General features: G+C 52.6%; 1 protein-coding gene across 1 annotated transcript; it reads right to left on the bottom strand.

Annotated features, from left to right (window-relative positions):
• Nucleotides 1–982: 982 nt before the first annotated feature.
• Nucleotides 983–18814, bottom strand: GDI2 (GDP dissociation inhibitor 2). The gene is made up of 11 exons (XM_076345395.1): nt 18641–18814; nt 10175–10282; nt 9152–9251; nt 7918–8052; nt 6314–6512; nt 5064–5195; nt 4388–4487; nt 3217–3388; nt 2367–2511; nt 2048–2102; nt 983–1972 (listed from the first exon to the last, which is right to left on the bottom strand). The coding sequence occupies exons 1-11, from the start codon at nt 18683–18685 to the stop codon at nt 1817–1819; spliced, it is 1347 nt and encodes a 448-aa protein (XP_076201510.1). The 5' UTR covers nt 18686–18814; the 3' UTR covers nt 983–1816.
• Nucleotides 18815–19482: the final 668 nt, after the last annotated feature.

Here is a 19482-nt window from a genome sequence, read left to right as displayed (position 1 = left end):
AACAGAAGCATTTTTAGGGGAAGGAGCTCATTCTCCACATGCCTTAGGTCTGCCTTGTCTCCGAAAAGGCTCAGCTTGGTGACACTGAGCACTGAAGCAGCTGAAGAGAGGAAGCACAAAGCAAGGGAGAACTTCCCCAGCCACCGCTACATGCCTTGCTCTGGCAATACAGGCACCAGGCTCCCAGCCGGCCCCGGCAGCTTAAAATGGAAAGGTGCTTCCTGGAACCAGTGCCCAGGGAGAGGAAGTGCCAAAAGCCCCAAACCCCAGGGAGGGAGGAAGGAAAGGGGCAGCCGCAGCCAGGTTTAGCGCAGCGCCGCTTCGTGAACGAGATGTGGTCAAAGACCCAGTTCCTCTTCATCAGCAGCACGAGCGCGGCACAGCTACGGCTGAAGAGAAGGATGAACCCTTTAGCAGCAACCCTACCTGGCCGAGCACGGCAGCCGAGAGCAGGAGAAAGCCGTCCCAAGGCATTTTCTCATTTTTCCTGGCGCTTGGCATCGTTGTCTCCTCGCCGTCCACCTGCCGCCCAACAGCAGGATTGCTTCAGGCTGCAGGATCCGAGCCAGGGGACCAGTAAGGCTCACTCCGAAGAGGAGCCTCTCTTACTCAGAGAGAGATCAGCACCCTGCAGAGGAGCCGTAAGGGCAAGAATTATTTACTGCTGCTTCAAGCAAGTGCCATTTCTGGATGTAGGCGCTAGGGGGTGGCTGCAGGGAGCGAGCAGGCTTGCGCCTACCCGCAGCTTTAGACGGAGTGACAGGCCTTGTGCTGCTGCATCTTCTCCCCTGCCAAAAGCAGCCCCGAGAGCAGCTGGAGCAGCAGGGGCTGGGGAAGCCAAACCAAGGAAGTCTGAGCCCGTTTTCTAGTAGGAAATGCTCTGTACCACTCACGTGTCAACCCTGGCGGGCAGAGATCCAAGGGATCTCGGAAAGGAGATGCTGCTCGTACAACTGAAGTGAATCAGACCAGAGCACAGGACTGGTTTCCAGAATTTGGCTTTACTTCGCAGTACAGAAATCATTTGGAGCCTTCAGGAGACACGAGAAGCACAGGCTCTGTCATATCGATACCGCAGTGCCGTTTGGTCCATCCGAGAAGCCACCAGGGTACAGAAAATACTTCCACATCTTGCCTGCTCTGTAATTTGTTCTCTCAATTTTATTAAGATTAAAACACAAAGGAGCCTTAGGCACAGCTGTGTCCCAACCAATGTAAACAGTTTTAGAAGCTTAAGTGGAGGTTAAGTTCTGTGCCCAGAACTAAGCCAACATTTGCTGCTACAATAGATGTGGGCTTTGTCCATAATACAACTTGCCACAGAGTTAGATTGATGGGAAGAGACTTTAGGGATGCTGTCCACAATAATGGAGTGCTCAGTTTCTATTTCCCTTGATATCAGGTTTGAGTGACAACCGTCACATCTACTAGCTCACCAGAAGCACATAATTGTGAAGGATGTTTACAAATGATTAAAAATACAAGGTAAGACACAGCTGTCAATGAGTTATTTCAAATCTGCACCAACGTCTACGTCTGCAAAAAAAAAAAAAAAAGGTTCAGTCTGCCTTTCGCTTACGAGGTTAGTCATTAAATCAGTCAGTAATTTGCCAGATTCTGGACAGCAGCCCTACTAGAATGAAATAATTAACACATGATATCCAAAAGGGGAACATTACCAGTGCAGTACTCTTCAATCTCTCAGAGATGGGATTACAAAAGCAGGCCTTACAATATTGAATTTCATACAGTGTTCATTAAGTTCCTTATATATTCATATTAGCCGATTTAAATTTCTCCTAATTAGAGATTCTCATTACTGCTGCTCCTCCTCCCCATAGATATCATTTTTCTTGCGTTTCATCTCTTCGAAGTCAAACTCTGATCCCATCATCCTCTTATAAATATCTTTGATGTCATCGCACGTCGTCTCAAAGTGAGTGGTGGCGTCATAGGTGCGAGAAATGAAGATCTGGAAAGAGAAGCAGGAGTTTAGCATCGAGCCTCTCTCCTCGCCCCCTCAAACACGAGCTCGGCGCTTACTAACCTGGCTTTCGGTTCCCAAGTCGGTCGGCGCGAACAGGTCACTGATGCTAACGAACCTGGAAGGAGGAAAAAAGAAAGAGCTTCGGAATGCTTTAAAAAGCATTGCTGAGCACCAGTATGGGTGCAAGAACGGCTGAATGGAAGGGCATTGCTCTGCCCAGCGCAGAAGCAGTCAAGGTGCAGAGGAAATTCAGAGTTTCAACACCTCTGTGCAGCCAAATGGCCTTCGGATCCCCTCTGCCTTCACGCCTCAGGCCCGAGCGCTCGCAGCGGAGAGCGGCGAGGTGGGAAGGGGGAGAGGGGGCTCGTCAAGGGCTTACTTCTGCTCAATGGGCTCCAAGAGGTCCAAGGCCGGCTTGATTTCCTTCTCTGGGTCCGCAGTTTCCACAGTAGTGCTGGCAATGGCGATGTACTTCCCCTGCGCTGCCACGTTGTGTGCAGAGGAGATCATGCAGACGTAGATATCTGGGGAAGCACATCACAGCGGCAGGTCAGAATGCGCCAGGCAAGCCAACAGCCCGGGTCAGGCCTGCCTCATCCCAAAAGCCTCCTCTAACTTGCGCACTCATGCGCCTCTTCCTGCTCCCCTGACACTTCGTACCTCCCTGTCTTGTTTAAGGCCACGCTTGAATGAGTTCCATCCTTGCCCTGCAGTCCTACACGCTTTCAAGTCTCTCGGCTGAGGGGCCTGGACACCAGCAGCCCTGCGAGATCTCCGAAATTCAGCTTCCTGTGGCTACGACGGCTCCTGAAAGCCAGCGGGGGTTCCCCAGCAGCCAGCCCACCCCGCTGTTCAAGGGCGAGGAAGCATTTTCCCCTCCTGCACTCAGCCCTCGCCCCCCTCCCAGAGCACCCCCGTGCTCCTCACCCACTTCTCCCAGGTTGGGGCACTCCCTTCAGCGGGTTCCTCACACGGCTTTCTGACCACAGGCACCTTCTCCCACCTCCCCCACCGCTGCTCTGAACCGAAGCGCAGCCTCGCCGGGGCCTAAAGGATTGCTGGAGAAGGACGTGAAGTCTGCCGCAGGAGCGGCAGCAAGTGCATTTTCCTGTTTGATTCGCATCTCACCGGACCGTGGGAGCGCGTGTTCGGCGCGAGACCCGTTTAACGACCGCTCTGCCTCAACCCAAGCGCGACAAGACCTGCGCGCGCCCCAGCAGTCCACGCACCTGATTTTCGGTTGACCTGATTCTGTGGAATGATGATCTGGCACGAGTTGGCATCGTTCGTATTCTTGATCGGGTGGCTCAAGATACAGATTACCCGAATCACTTGGCCGACCTTCGTTACGCGGTCCGAGACGTAGCTGGGGTCGCAGATGAGCTGTTTGCAGCGAGCGACCTGCAGAGAGACAGATGGACACTGAGTGACCACCGCGCGGAGGTGTGCACGCAGCCAGCCAGAGGCGAGGAACCGGCTGATTTTGAGGAAAACCAAGAGCCGTTTTGAGGCGGCTGTTCCTGCATCAGGTTCTCATTTCACCGCCGGCAACATGCTTCAGCTCGGACAATCCAAATCTCGGTGCATTACTCTTAAAGGACTACACAGAGCTGCGTGTCGTCACATCTTCCCCTTCACTCAGTACACAGTTAAGCTCTAACCGCTACAGAGCCCAGTCCTTCCAGTCTAGGACCGTAACTTGCTGCGGTCAAGGCTGAACCAGAGACGAATTGACCGGTTCGCATTAGAACTCATTTTTACAGTAATAGTTTAGTATTTGACCAATTTGAAGCCTCCAGGCAGCCGGCACTTGGGCACATCAGTCTATAGCACGGATTAGCACCTCCACCGCTAGCCAGGACACGTCATCCCCTCCCCAGAAGGGACATGTTACCCTACCAGCAAGCGCTAAACTGTCCTGCGAAGCTCCCGCTCCAGTTGGGAGCGCATTTATAGCTTCCAAGCAGTTCGCAGCACTCTCCTTAGTTTTTACATTGCCAGGTTGAGAAGAAGCTGCGGAAAGGCTGCGTGCCAGCTGCCCGAGCGGCTGATACTTAATGTCAAGGGCAGAGCTGGTTTCATACCCAGGTCAGACACAAGCAAGCAGCTCCTTCCCAGTTTAGCCAGCCTGATTTATTCAGAAAACCACCTTGCCACCCCATGAAGACTTCACTCCAACTCCCGGAGTGGGACTACGGTACTGTACTCCTCACCACGAAAACATCCACATGTCTTAAGCGAGCTGGCACGGGGGGAAACGGCACCGGCCAAGCAGTTTTGGTCCTAGGGTTTTGATGAGGGGTTTTCTACTTCATTTGTTCAGATCGATGACCGACAGCTTCAGTTTTGAGAGGCAGGATGTGGGGTGGGGAGTAAGGAAAGAATTGGAAGGTACCGTACCTCCCCTTCAGACTTCACACCAACCACTTTGCCGTTTTCTATCACAATCTCTTCGATGGGCTTGTTCAGCATGTAGGTGCCTCCATATATAGCGCTTAGCCTGCAAGAGTAAAGCCACTTCAGCATGTTCCACAGGTGAGCGTTTGGTTTTTAACAGCCCTTCCAGCCCCTCGTTTCTGTTCCACTTGGACAAACCACACATTAGACTTAAACCTCTTCAAAATACGCTGCTGAAACATCTAGGCAGCAGATAGTGTCTGCTGTTCCTTCTGCGAGGTATCAGCTGGTATTTGGAGCAAATTACAGGTGCAATTACATCCAGCTAGAAAGAATCTGCTTGGTGCAACCCAGACAGTCCTACAGTGTAAGAGCTGCAGGCTACGCCACATGGGCAAACCCGACTTCTTGGAGAGACCACATGCTGCAAACGGTTCTCTCTGAGCAAACCCAGAACTACCACCCCTAACAGGAATCACGGTAAACAAGCCCAGAAAGAAGCAGTCTCACATGAAGGAATCGCTTCTTGATTAAGACAGCGAGGGAACCGTTAACGACCGCAGTATTTTTATGCGGCATCACATTCTGGAAGCCCGAGCACTGGCTCCACACATCTGATCCCCCACCAGGTACCGCAGCAGGGTTGAGAAAACACTGGAGTCCAAAACCAAGTTCTCACCTTGCAAATCCCTGGGGCAGCTCTCCAAGGCCGTAGAGGGGATAAAGGTACGGGCTTTTACCGTATCTAGCCAGCGACTCACTGTAGAGCTTAATCCTGTTGATTGTTTCTTGGCATGGTTGATCTAGATAGCTGGAGGGGCAGTTACACGATTTGCAACGTTTCACAAACCAAGACTTACAGCAGAATACACTCAGAGAGCAAAACGTTTACTTCCCATGAAGTTTCCTTCCCCACCCTCCGGCTGCTCCCGGCAAGTATTTCTCTGGAATTTCCCTTTTAGAAGCACTTAGTGTCACAGGGGGTTTTATTCAAGAAGGAGATAGAATCATAGAATCATTAAGGTTGGAAAGGACCTCTAAGATCATCAAGTCCAACCGTCAACCCAACACCACCATGTCCACTAAACCATGTCCCTCAGCGCCTCATCTACACGTCTTTTAAATACCTCCAGGGATGGGGACTCAACCACTCCCCTGGGCAGCCTCTTCCAATCTTTAACCACTCTTTCAGTAAAGACATTTTTCCTCACGTCCAATCTAAACCTCCCCTGCCGCAACTTGAGGCCGTTTCCTCTCGTCCTATTGCTTGTTACTTGGGAGAAGAGACCAACCCCACCTCGCTACAACCTCCTTTCAGGTGGTTGTAGAGAGCGATGAGGTCTCCCCTCAGCCTCCTTTTCTCCAGGCTAAACAACCCCAGTTCCCTCAGCCGCTCCTCATCAGACTTGTCCTCCAGACCCCTCACCAGCCTCGTTGCCCTTCTCCGGACACGCTCCAGCACCTCAACGTCCTTCTTGGAGTGAGGGGCCCAAAACTGAACACAGTGTTCGAGGTGCGGCCTCCCCAGTGCCGAGTACAGGGGCACGATCACTTCCCTCCTCCTGCTGGCCACACTATTGCTGATACAGGCCAGGAGGCCATTGGCCTTCTTGGCCGCCTGGGCACACTGCCGGCTCATGTTCAGCCGGCTGTCGACCAGCACCCCCAGGTCCTTTTCCACCAGGCAGCTTTCCAGCCCCTCTTCCCCAAGCCTGTTAACTTGCTTCATTAATATTAACATGCTTCGTTAACCCCAGGAACCCACAAACTTTAAATACCCCGTCAGCAGAGGACCCAGTATTTTAAGACTCATGCAGCGCTCAGGGACAGAAACACTTTGCGAGACATCCTACCCTCAATTTGCAAGGCCTGTGCTGCAAGCGCCCAGCACCCCAGCCGATTTGGGGGAGCAACTGAACCCACACTTACTCGTCAGTCCTGTAGAGCGCGAGGGCATGGCCCGTGAAGTCTATAACATCCTGCCCCAGGTCAAACTTCTTATACACGTCGCGCATGGTGGTCTTCTTGGGGTCAACGCCTTCGAAAGTTCGGGGGTCGTTCTCATCAAAGTTGGCAACGTACACTAGGAATTTCCTGAACCGGCGTTTCTCAAACAAGCCCATTAAGCCTAAAAACAAGGTATTTTGTCAGAACTTACACAGCTACTAAATGGCTTCTCCGTTGCCACAGAGTATCAGAAGCGGGTAAGAACTGACAAGTGTTTTACACATCACTCAATAACGTGGAGTTCGGCCTTGAGTGCTGACCGAGGCTCTCCATTCAAGCAGGAGACACACAGACGTCTGCCAAGCCGGTCCTCACTGGCAACTGTCCTGGTGCGCCAGACCTCGAGGTGGTACAGCCAACTTCTCAAAGGCGTGGCTGGAGGCCGAGCTTCTACGCTACTTTCAGCTGGGGGAAAGCTTGGAGAGCAGTTTCCACTTGGCCCGGTGTAAAGCCCGACCTGAGCTTCCCTAAGCAGAGACCTGCGCTTGGTATCTACCAGGCTTAGCATCACCCAAGCGTGGTGATCAAAGCTCCATCAGAGCAAGCGGTGCTGGGCTCTCCTGCAGCCTCGCCAAGGAACTAGCAAGTGCTGTGAGGGTCAACATTTCAAACACGAGATTGGACGAGGCACCATTTATACGCTTGAGTTTTCTACAGATTGGAGAAGCGAGACTGGACTTGCTGAAACACGAAGGCAGAGACAGCACCAAAGGCACCTCCTACTTCTGCCAGTATGAGTCTCTTAAGAGACCACGGTGAGACAGCAACGCGGCCAAACTGAAGGAATGACCGATTGCTTCACAGCAAATGGGAATATCTGCCATAAGGAAGGCTCCAACGCAGAGAAGCCGCATACCAGGAGCCTTATTTGCAGGAGTCACTTTATCACGAGATTTTTTTTGGAGATGCTACTAAATACATCCCGCATGTGAAGCTAATGGACTGCCCTCTGCCAGCTCCTAACGTATTTCACTACGCTATTATGAATGATCAGTAGTTTTATCTGAAGAGTGAAATTTAAGCAGACAACAATTAAGATTGAGCCAGGTGCCACATATCGGAATTAGTCATTCCAATTTGCCTGCTGATAAACGCAACAACGTTTTTCACACACATAATTCCATCCAACAAGGACTCAACATTAAATATTTATGGCAGAGCTGGGAGCATAAGCCCCAAATGTAACCTCTTGAGGAAGTAAAATACTGCCAAATTCTCACCAGATGAGCCATAGAACAGGCAGCTTGACCGGCTCCATCTGAAAGCTCCAAGAAAATGGTAACTCAAAGCTCAGGAAGCCCAAGACTCCTTGAGGTGTTTGAAGTCAAATGAGATGCAGAAGACTCCTATGCTAAGCACAGCTTGTTACTGAGATGGAGTCTACACACAGCACCACGTGAGGAGCGTCAAGATTTCTTTTCTACATGAGCACAGAACATCCTCAGACGTGGGTGGCAGAGACCTGTCTTGCTTTTGTTTAGAGACGGTAGCCTCAGGAGGAAACAAAGCAAGGTGCAACTACTCACTGGATGCCAAGGCTTCTGCCTCAGTGGAAGGAACTTTGTAGATCTTTCCTCCCTTGTAGACGAAGCTTCCCTCGATCACCTTGAAGTCTAAGTAGCGAGTGACTTCTGTGTAGAGCAGCATCTTTACCAACTGACCTGGAAAGGAGGTTTGGCACAAGTCAACCAGCTGGTCTGTAGCCAGAAGCCAAGAGGAGGACAGTGCTTCCCACAAGGCAGACAGTTCTTCCAACACAGCAAACCCTTCAACGGCAGCACCACGTTAAACCCACACAGCTCTTACACCTTTGTGTAACATACAGGTTGTGGCAGATACTCACTAGCGCATTATGAGGCAGTTTTAAGACTTTCTTACAGGCAATTAACAGCTTCCTCGTCACTCCTGCGGTTTCCGTCAGTCCTCTGAGTAAAGGCCATCCCTCAGCATGTTTCCCCCTTCGCTGTCCCCACCCACTGTCACATCCCCAGAGGGATGCTGTCCCTTCAAAATGCACCACAATGCCTATGCAAGCCGAAAGTAAGCCGAGACTAGAGTAACCAAACCTTGACTGGAATCTATCAAGTCTTCCACCACGCTAACCTTGAGCGAGACTGGCACTACACGATACATCTATCCCCTCGTGCTTCAGGGACAAGAGATTCCAGTAGCAAGTGGTTGGTTTTTGGCAAAACGAGTTGCCCCTGAACTTGTTTGCATTGATAATCGCTTCACCGATAGTGGATTTGGTCCAGAAGACCTGTCCCAGTACTGGAACACATAGATTAAAGAATGAGGATTTGTAGCATCAATAAGAGATGACAGAGTCTGCAAGCCATAAAATAGGAACAAAGGGGATTAACAGTCACCATGGAATCAACCGTTTCTTCCTGAGCCATGGAAGAATAACAATGCACAAATTCATGGCATTAACCCTGGCTAGAAATGCAAACACTTTAAGAGAGGATGTTGGAAAACGGACGTTCAAACCTTCCAGACATGCCACTGCTGCACGCTCCAAGCTGGAGCCATCTTCCGAGTTTGAGAGGTCCACAGGCGAATCGAGTCACAGAGCAGAAGCCGTGGTGCTTCTGGCATAAGCGCATGCAGATCAGCTCGAGTGAGCTTTCTGCAGCTCTTTGATTAATGCTTCAACAAGTTCACGAAGAGCTAGCTGAAGGGCTGTTCATTCCATTACAGCACTGAACACTAACCCAGGCTAAGCTTACGAGGCAGATTTGGGAGCTCAGCATCACTTACCGTTAGCCATAAGGAATTTTGGAATTAGGTCCACGTTCCAGTCTCTTCCTCGCCCCATAGATTCTGGTGGAGTTCCTGGTAGATTAAACCTTTTGTAGAGCTTCGGAGAGAATACAAAACTTATTATAGCAGAGGAAATATCTATGGGTATAATTTCTCCCACACATGTACACACTTTCCACCCCCACATCTCCCCAGCTGAACATAAGCTCTTCACAGCAAGCTTCTGGCCAGCGTTTTAGCTTGAATTTGACTTTTGAGGCAATACACAAAGCACATCCAGTAAATTCTTACAGTAAGAATCAGGCAGCATTATTCTGCTCATCCAGTCTTCCTTCCTCCAAGGCTTAAAGCTTGGGAATTTATGACCTGCTGAACCGAAATACTGTTTAACATAGCTAAAGGTAATCTGATCACAATTCCTACTTCAGGAGAGGGCAGGCTCCTCCATATACTTAAAATCAGATTCTCTGATATAAATATTTAACGCAATTAATTGCAAAAAAGCAATTAAGGAGAGCAGTGATTTCCTGACATCTGATTAATCAGCCACACTAATGGCTTTAGGGGTACACAATCACAGGGCGCAAGCACTAACCAAAGGAGATGGCGCCTATCTAGCTGGAAGTGCTCGCAGACCGAGGACCAAGTGTAACGTCAAGGCACGGAGAGCACACGGCATTTGTCAGGCCAACATTCGCCGGCAAGCGCAGCAGTAGCAATTTAGCCGAAGAGTTTTAACATCTAGCTGTCGGGCATTATACCTCCGAACGATCGCTCAAGTGCTGCGTGCCTGAATCTCGGCTGGGAACTACAGAAAACAAGTGCTATCTGCCAAGTATAAACATACGCACCAGTTTCTCCCCCACTATTATCTGGTCTGGAAGTGCCATAAAACATTCTTACTCAAAGGAAACCCTTAAGAGTAATTACTTTGGATCCACCCCTAGGATAGCTCGAAATAAAGCCCCCTTTATGTGCCTGGGGAGGACACAATAGGTGGGTGTCAGCCTCCGTACTTACATCCTCCAGGGGTGTAATGGATGCGCTCTCCCCTCCATAGTAAGAGTTACGATCCATGTGAAGGACTTTCTTTCCATTCACTGACATGATCCCGGAGAGGATGCATTCCTACAGAGAGAGGAAACAAAGGACGCAAGGGACACATTAGTTGCATTTGAGCCTCCTTCCATTTTTACTACCGATGCTCTCTCAAAGAGCGTGTTCAGACAGCCTGCTGCATGCCTAGATCTGAAGGTACCTGCACAGTCCTTTGAAAAACACACCAGTTGCCTCACTCCAGAATTGAGACATGCATGCTGAAAGACTTCTAGTTGAGACAGATTAACCCCTGCTAGGTTCGCTGTCTGCTCTGGGCAAGCCAACCAAGATGTTTTAACTACACAACCACCGCCTACCAGGGCTCCCCTGAGGATATTTCTGGGAAGTTCACGCATTTGGGCTAGATTAGGAAAATCTATACTCCTAAACCACCAGCTATCAAGTTAAGGATGTTCACAGAGAGGCAGCACCCTCGTTTATGGGTGACACCAGGAGCATAAAGCCTTGCCTTACAGGACTCCAGGTAGTCTCCTCAAAACCTCAATCTTTGATATCTGCCACACCGGGACACGCAAGAGAGTCAACAGCTACTCTTAAGAGGATAGAGGTAGCATAAAGAATAAATTAAGCCATTTGGGAGCTTTATCATCTCAGTAGACACTTTGCTATCCCTGCTATGCACCCACTGAGATTAAAAACACCAAGATTACTCTGAGCAGCAGATCAGCTGCTGTGTCTGAACGCAACACCACGAGGCTGAGACTAATCGCAGAGGGACACAGGTTGTAGCTTGCAGAGCAAGCTAAGGACTTGCACGGCTAAATCCCCATTAAAACCCAACTTTGCAACTAACCCGGTCACCGGCTCTGGCATTCACAAGCCAAAGAGCTTAACAAAAACTTGAATACTTGCATGCTTAGGACTGCTTATTGTGGAGGTTTTACCGATCCTTCCTGCTCTGCCTCAACTCTCTCCAAAGGCAGAATTACATCTGCAATTGAGTTCTCATTCACCACCACCATTATCTAATTTGTAGGTCCCGGCTACATCTCATGTTATCTTTCTTTCAGCCTGTAAAACCCCACATCCAGCTGCTGAGAGATGCCACCGCTGCACGCCTGCACGCTCAGGAGCAGAGGAGCCGTTCGCTCAAGAGAACCGGCAGCTTGGCCCTCCCGGCAGAGATCCGCATCTCCGTGAGATCCTTCGTGTTTACTCCACATGCATCTCGCCCCGCGGAGCGCTCAGGGCTCTCCTCGTGTGTCACTTCCCCCTTGCTGCAGCGTGTAGGAGGCTTATTTCAAACTATGTTATGGCAATGCCGGCCAATACGGGTATCGGTTAGCGCACTCAGCCAAACCACAGTTATGACGCAAAAAGTCTCCCACCGTATACTGTTTACATGACTTGCAAATCCTAACTCCGGTAAATCCTCAGCGCGAAGGAAGCTTTTTAAAATCATCTTCAACTTTACCAGCCAAGGACCAACCCACGGTAAAGGCAGCTTTCAGGAGGGGTTATTTTGTTCTGAAGCGTCTCAACACCTGTAGATGCGTGGATGGTTGGCAGGGATCGCTGGCATGAGGACTTGCTGTTCTTGCGCTTCCAGGTGGCAACGGGCAAGTCTTCTCTACTGGGAGAGCAAGGCACTGCTAGCCAGCCTGTTACCCACCAGGATGCCACAGTAATTCAGCCAAGGCCCCCAAAAGCAAAGCCAGAGCTGCCTGCCCGGTGCACGGCAAGAATGGGCCACTCTGAGTTTAATCCCTCAAGTCATGGGTGGTTTCAAACACGGTGCCCACAAGGCCTCGTGGTCACCACACGGATCCTGAATACAATTAGCCGCAGGACTTCCCACAAAACCTCTCCATGACCCATCAGCTGCTCCTTCCAGCACCGTACCATCCTCCACAGACTCCAGATCCCTCATGTCCTACAAGGCCCCTTCACTTTTTCCAGACAGGCTGAAGCAAGCAGAGACCCTTACAGCAGACACGGCTGCACCAAACCCTGCGTTAAGACACTACTCGAGAGCGCCATAAGCCCTACAAGGCTGAGGAACTGCAAGAGCGAAAGTACAGGTGGCTTTTATGGTGTCAGTTCAAACGTTAATGATTTACCACAGGCAAAGTGGGACTATCACACCAAGTGCATCACCACTAGCCAGCACGATCTCCTCAGTTAAACCGAATTTCACAGAGCTCTACGCGAGGGCTCCGGTTTGACTCTTTGCTCTAACCTGTGGTTTTATTCCCCCGGAACATCTTCCAAAACACCGGCTCACCAGCTCTACCAGTACAGGACTGCTAACATCCATGCCGGAGCTGAGCCACGAAGAAGCCAACCAGGATTTCAAAGCAAAGTAAGTATCAACTGGAGGGATGAAGTTACAATAAAAGCTGCAGAAGCTATATTCTTCAGTCCAGATGTCGGCTGATTTCCTTCCTCCATTTAAGGAAACTTCAAAGCATTTCTTGCTCTGTCTTCTCAGAGTAGCTCACCCATCACTTCCCAGTGAGCGTGTATCCTTTCAACAGGTTTGCCAGCATCCCCCAGAGCGAATTTGGGTACCAGCAGAAGATATAAGAGGTCTTAAGTATCTTCTCAACCTTATTCCATACCCATTAAACACCGATATGGGGATAGAGGTGGAGGTATTACAACACTATTTTATCCAAGGCTCATTTAACAGGTTCGTTATATCACCCAGGCTCCTGCAGAGCCCCGAAGCGTTGAAATCCCACGCAGGCCTTTCACCATCGCTTCCCTTCGCAGCCGATGAGGCAACAGCACGGTCATAAAACACACGAGACGCACAATAGATTTATCCTCCCAGCTCAGCAATTCCTTTCGACGGCTGCGCTGGCTGACCGCTGGCTATACCCATCCACGGTCGCGCTAGTCTGCGTCTAAGAACCGCTTGATATGTCATTATGTCGTTTGGGTCAGGGAGCGAGGAAAACAAACAGCCTGTACCGATAAGGGAAGGGCTAGAAACAGTTTAGACTGCAAATAAAAAAGGGGAAACGTCAGAGTTCAAATCTATGGCTTTCTGACCGTCTTATAATCATCAACCCCGTGCAAACAGGTAAAACTGAGCCGCTGCTGACAGCAGAAAGGGCACCAAGACACAGCAGGGAAAGCTCCAGGTATCCAGCCGGGGTCGAACACAATCTTCGTGGAAATTACAGTCACGCTGTGCTACTATAATCCACCGCTTCAGCCAGTTCAGGTTACGATGGGCTCCCGGCTCCCGAGAGCTCGCATTGTGTTGCCGAATGAATGACAGAGCAAGTCTTACAGCGATCAATGTCATCTGCAGCGCCGCTCGGCCACTTCAAATGGCCGGAGAGCACAGAACCAGAGAGCAACGTGCATCAGAAACGCAGAGACAGCACACTCGATACAAATCCATGAAAAAAAACCTAGTAGTAAGGGGTAACTCGGAGGTATTGGCGTTTCCGTGCTTGCTTAAGACCATCAGCTCTTCCCTTGCTTGCACAAACTGGTCACGAATAGACCTTCTGCACGCAGAAGCCTTCGGGAACCAAGGGAAGCAAGTAGGTTTACATGGATTTTCTCCAAGTAGGGCGGCAGTTCAGAAAGGCTCAGACAGACCGATGGAAACTTGAGCCAGTGTCGGTCCATCTAACGGCGCTGAGGGCAGGATTCTACGCAAAACGTTTAGCAAAATCCCTTCGAGACTGGGTTCTGGCACAGCAAGAGCTCTTTCTTAGAAAGACAGGGCCGTGCCGTGGTGAGCAAGAAGTTACACACAGCTCGTTGGCATCGCCCAGGCTATTCCAGCTCTAACATAGGCTGGCTACGTCTACCGTGCCAGACTCCAGCAAGCAAGACTCAAAAGCTCTGCTTAGCCATACAAACTGCAAAAGCAATTACTCACTGCACTTGAGCAATCCCCTCAGCTCCCAGGGGATGATGCAAGGGACAGTGACACTCCACTTGGTCCTCGCAGTCACTCTGATGTTCTTTATTTAGGCCCTTTAAGGAATGAGGCCTGTGCCTATATGATTAAATGTATCTTGAACCAAAGAGTTTGGCGACTCTGCTCCTATAGAAAGTGAATCTGTATCTTTGCGATGGATTTATATAGCTTTAGCGCAGGGAGGCAGCTGGCAGGTAAGAAGCTTAGTTCAACACACTGGTGCCTGCAATGAGTGAAAACCCAGCAGGACCATGGTCTTCATCTACCGGGGCTAAACAGGGTAGTTTAATTACGCCCAACGCTCATGTCGTCTAACCCACGTCGTCTGGAGCACAGAAAGCAGATAACAAACGCCTGTCAGGGGGCACAACATCCCACTCCCGAACGTCCCGGTGAGCGAGTACCGAGTCCTTTCCAGACCACAGAGGCGTAAGTTAAGATGAACTGAAAATACAAGTCTGAAAATAAAACCACTAGGTGTTCTCCAGCCTGCCGATTGCTGCACCAGATTAAAAACGGGTTTGTGCAGTAGGTCTGGAGAAAGATGCTGCCTAATCTGCAATGCACGACGCACCTAGCAAGCCTAAGCCAAGGATCTTAAAGCTATTAAGACTCGAGCAACTTGGAGAAGCCATTCCCACCAGCACCTCCAGGATGCGGTAGCTGGAAGACCCACCAGCTCTCGCGCTAGGGCAGCCAGACCCACCAGCGCTTTGCAAATACCAGCAGACACGGCCTGACACTTCCCCGCCGCTCAGTGCACGGAGGGATCGGGAGGAGCGTAGCACTCTCGTCTGAGCGCTGGGAAGTTAATTATACCTTGTGTAAGTTTGAGGCTGTCGTATCAGCAGTAATTCAGGATTAATGATGCTCTGGGATTATTTTTCCCCATACTGCTAAGACGTATCTTTACAAGCTTGGCGCTGCAATGGGGTCTCCCATTTGCATACATAAGGGAAAAAGTTAAAATATCTCAGTGCCAGTAATCCCAGTCCTAAAGCTGCCTGAGCTCTTCATTACTGGTTGAAGAAGAGATTAGCACCTGAAATATTCACGTTGCGCTTTCAGATCCATCAAAAGTGGAATTTATGCATGCACTCTTGTGCACTTACGTAGCGGTGGCCCTGCAGACCCAACCAGAATGACCACTGCAACGGACGTATTTGTGGCTCTTTTACAACGGCTCCAACAATTTATTTTTTCCTCTTTAAACCAACAACTGAACTTTCACTTTGGCAAGAGAAAGAAAAAAACCCTCCAGATCAGCAGCCACTCGCCGCCTCTCCCAGATGGTCTGGATTACCGCTATTTTGTGGGCTTTGTACAAGCCCTAGCGATGGACACTGGGACAAGTCAACCGGTAACTCTCATGGCACAAGACGTAAGATGGGCACAGCCCAACAGGTAGCCTGGCAGAGGGGCACGGCGCTCGAGTATCTAGCGAACAGGACCCCCAGTTAATCTCTTTTTGTTCAGGCAGCATCAAGATTGGTACTCGAGGTGCAAGTCGGGCTTTTCAGCAGAGGAGACACAAACTCACTCAGCTACAACAGTTGCCCGGTGGGACTCCAACAGTCCATTTCTGCAAGGGCCAGCTCTAAGGAAAGGGTGGTTGAAAACATCATCTGAAGTTTCATGGCAGTTCAAGGCTCTTGGAAAAGGAAAGAAACAACTGAATGTGTTTACGCAGCGCGTTTTCCAGTTCCTTTTCCTCAGGAAGCCTGACTCTGCCAGCACTGGTACCAGACCAAAGTTGGAGGAGCAACCTTCGAGCTTCCAGTTTGATGCCTCATCTGACCGCAGAAGTCCTGTAGCCCAGCCCGAACCAGGCTCTGCTCCGACACCACTCGCCAGCCAAAATGGTTGAGCCAACACCATGCATTTTAGGATCGGGAACATCCTGGCTGCACCAGGACCTCTGGTTTCCATTCTGCTTTTCCACACAAGCTGCTCAAGTCGAGATGAAGTCCTTCCTGTTCTAATTGGTATTTCAGAGGTAAAGCCTGCACATCAGAAGCAAAATAAGCGCTCCTGCACGCTCTCAGGCTCTGGAGTTTGGTCAGCACACCTTAAAATACGGCCATAATTTATTCCTTTTAACTCAACTGCTGATCATTAGCATTAGCTTGTCTTAAAAGTGATTTCACAAGAGGCCTTTTGTCAAATTTACATTGGCATTTGTCAGTTTGAGATTAAGCACGGTGCTTACCAACTTGGTACCACAGCTCACTCTAAAGCATAAATTAACATTTTAATGGAGCTCAAGATCTATTGGAGGCCCCTTCGCCAGAAGCTCATTATATTTCACCCCCCAAAAAAAAGTCCCTTTCTCTGGTGAGCCAGAGACAGGTTTTAGGACAGACTGCAGCTTCCCCTATCAAAGGGAAGCAGCTTTTGCCTCACATAAGTCATTCCTGCTACCTCAAAGGAAGAGCCTTTAGAGAAAGGAATGAAAGCAACCAGGAAAGTTGGGTTTACCCTATGGCAGCAGCTGGGAAGACTCTCCCACACTTTGCACATTTTCTTTGTGCCGCGTCCTGGTTTTGTTACCATTATTCCCATACTCAAAACAGGGGGATGATCAGCCAGATCTGCCTTAAGCGGCCGTGCCCCGGTCCTGTGTCAGCAGACATGATGCCTTCGCCGCTGTGGCAGCCCCCGTCAATCACAGCGCCAAAGCCACAGTAGGAAGCGCATGTATTTCTATTTACAATTACCATCAACAAGGGGAAGTGGGGGAAATCCCTCACAGCCAACCCCGAAGATATCTCTTTGTCTAGCCACTTCTCCCCGTTAACAGGAGGGAACAAAAGCAGGAAAGGCTATTTAACAGCAAAGAAAACCTCCTCTCCACCATATTGAATTTTCTTCCCCCCTTCTTCAAACAATGCCTCTTAATTGTAACCTGCAATCCACCCTTCATCCCCTACTAAACCCGCCGCGAATAAGCTAGTGGCGGCTCCAGGCATCTCCCCGGTTCGAAGGAAGGCAGGAGCCAGAAGAAATCCCCACCAGCAAACCTCACGGGCAGCGGCATTGCCATTTTTATTCCCCCCCCCCCCCCTTCGGCAGCCTGCAGCGCGGGCTGCATCCTCCACAATAGGACAAAGCCCCACCACGGCTCATCCTCCTCCCTCCGCCGCACCCCCAAGTGCCATCAGCTGTCAGCCTTCCTCAGGGATGACCGAGAGGAAGCAACAAAGCAGAAGAGGATTTTTTTTGGGGGGGGGGGGTGGGGGTGGGAGAGAAAAGGGGGGGAAATCAGGCAAATTTGACAGGCGTGCAGGGCTCGCCCGCCTCCCCATCCCCCTCCTGCTGCAGTCAGGGCTGGATGGAGAGCCGAAGGCTGCAAAGGCGGAGCAGGGAGGGAGAAGGGGGGGGGGTAACCAGGTCTGCCTCCACCCTAAGCCCGGCTCGGCTCCGGGGAGGGCACGGCTCGGTGGACCTGCAGCCACCTCGGGTCGGGAGATGGGGGGGGGGGGAGTGTGAAGGGTAAAATAAAATAATAATTAAAAAAAAATAAAAATCAGGCAATAAATCCCCGTTAGCGGTTTATTGTCCGTCGTCCCCCGCCCTCCCTCCGCTAAACAACTGCATTTCCTGGGGCCTCCCACAGGCAGCGCCGCGGACCGGGGGCCTCCCGGGAGCCTGGGCCCGGCCCCACGGGGCGGTGGGGGAAACCCAGGCGGCCGGGGAGCGAGGTGGGGGGGGGGGGACGGGGACGGGACACACGGGGACACCCAAACATGGGGGTCACCTATAAAAAACAGAACCCAGCCCGGGGGTCTAGTTAGGGATGGGGGGGGGGGAGGGGGAAGGACCCAAGTGGCCGAGCAGGGGGTGGGGAAAGGATTCAAGCGGGGGGGGGGGGAGAGGGGTTAGTGATGGGGGGTGCGATGATAATTAGATGAGAGATGGGGAAAGGACCCAGGTGTCCTGGGGGGGGGACACGGGACGGGGACCAGGACCCAGGCACCGCAGGGGAATATTCGGGGGGGGGGGGGGGGGGGGGGAAGCAGGAAGCCAGGCACCCCAGCCGGGGTTGGGGGGGGGGGTTACGATGGCAAAGTGACAGATGAAGAAAAGGACCGCGAGGTCCGAGCGGAGTGTGGGGGGGATGATAACCAGGTGAGAGACTGGGGAACAGACCCCGGCATCCGGGGGGGGGGGGGCGGGAACCAGGCCCCCGGTGCCCGAGGCGGCGAGGGAACCGCAGACCCCAGGCGTTCTAGCCCGGAGCCGGGGGGGGGGGGGCGGGATAAATCAGGTGATAGATGGGCAAAAGGACACCGGCGCCCGGGGGAAGCGGGGATCAGCACCCGTGTGAGCGACGGGGAGGGGGCCAGAGGTAGGCAGGACCCAGGCGCCGGGGGGGGGTGGGGGGGTGGGGGGGGGTGGTGCGGCGGGGCCCGGCAGGGCGGCGGCCGCCCGCGGCAGGCCCGAGGCCCAGGCAGGCGGCGGCGGCGGCGGCTCCTCCTCACCGTGAGGCCGGTGCCCAGCACGATCACGTCGTACTCCTCGTTCATGGCGGCGCGGGGGAGGGAAGAACGGGGCGCGGGGGGGGCGTCTCTCGGGTCTCTCTCCGCCGGCCGGGGCTGAGGCGAGCCGGGCGCTGCGGGGCCGCGGGAGCGGGAGAAAATGGAGCCGCCGCTGCCGCCGTGAAGAGACCGCGCCGGGAGGGGGCGGTGCCGCGCCGCCCCCGCCCCGCCCGCCTGCCAATCACCGCCCCGCGCCGCCCGCCATTGGCTCGCCGCGCCGTCGCTAGGGGGCGGGCGTCGCGCCGCGCCGACGGCGCTGCCACCGTGGTGGGGGGCGCGGCGCGCATGCGCGGCTCCGCGCCGCGCTCCCTCCCTCCCTCCTTCCCCCCCGCCCCTCCGGGTTTGTGCAGCGCCGGGCACCGCCGCGGCGTCCTCAATTGGAGGGGGGGGGGGGGGGGCACACGTGTGCACGTGCTGCGCGTGCAAAGGGCGCGCGGGCACCCGGCGGGCGCGCGCACGCGCGCGTGCAAAGGTCGTGCAACGAGCAGGTGCGAGCGTGCCATGGCTGCACGTGTGCAATGGGCGCAGGTGCGTGCGACGGGGACGCGCACGCGCAACCAGGGCGCGCAACACGCGGGCACCCGTTGCACACCCAACGGGTGTGCAACGGGTGCCCGCGTGTTGCGCGCCCTGGTTGCACACCCACACGCCGGCCACATGTGCGTGCAACGGGTGCCCACACGGCCATGCAGCGGGTACGCGCGTGCAACGGGCAGGCGCTTGCGTGCAACACGTACCCGCACGTGTGCAAAGGGGGGGGGGCACGCGTGTGCAAGGGGCGCGCA

Source organism: Aptenodytes patagonicus, chromosome 1 (genome assembly GCF_965638725.1).
Source record: "Aptenodytes patagonicus chromosome 1, bAptPat1.pri.cur, whole genome shotgun sequence".
Taxonomy (NCBI): domain Eukaryota; kingdom Metazoa; phylum Chordata; class Aves; order Sphenisciformes; family Spheniscidae; genus Aptenodytes; species Aptenodytes patagonicus.
Note: the sequence above shows the minus strand (reverse complement) of the source record. Positions and strands in the feature narration are given on the sequence as shown.

Bases quoted from the DNA above. Each gene is read 5' to 3' on its own strand.
- GDI2 (XM_076345395.1), bottom strand. From the start codon at position 18,685: ATGAACGAGGAGTACGACGTGATCGTGCTGGGCACCGGCCTCACG. The intron at 8,053-9,151 runs GTAAGTGATGCT...CCTCCTTTCCAG, and splicing joins AAAATTCCTTATGGCTAACG to GTCAGTTGGTAAAGATGCTG. The intron at 3,389-4,387 runs GTACGGTACCTT...GTCTCTCTGCAG, and splicing joins GTGTGAAGTCTGAAGGGGAG to GTCGCTCGCTGCAAACAGCT.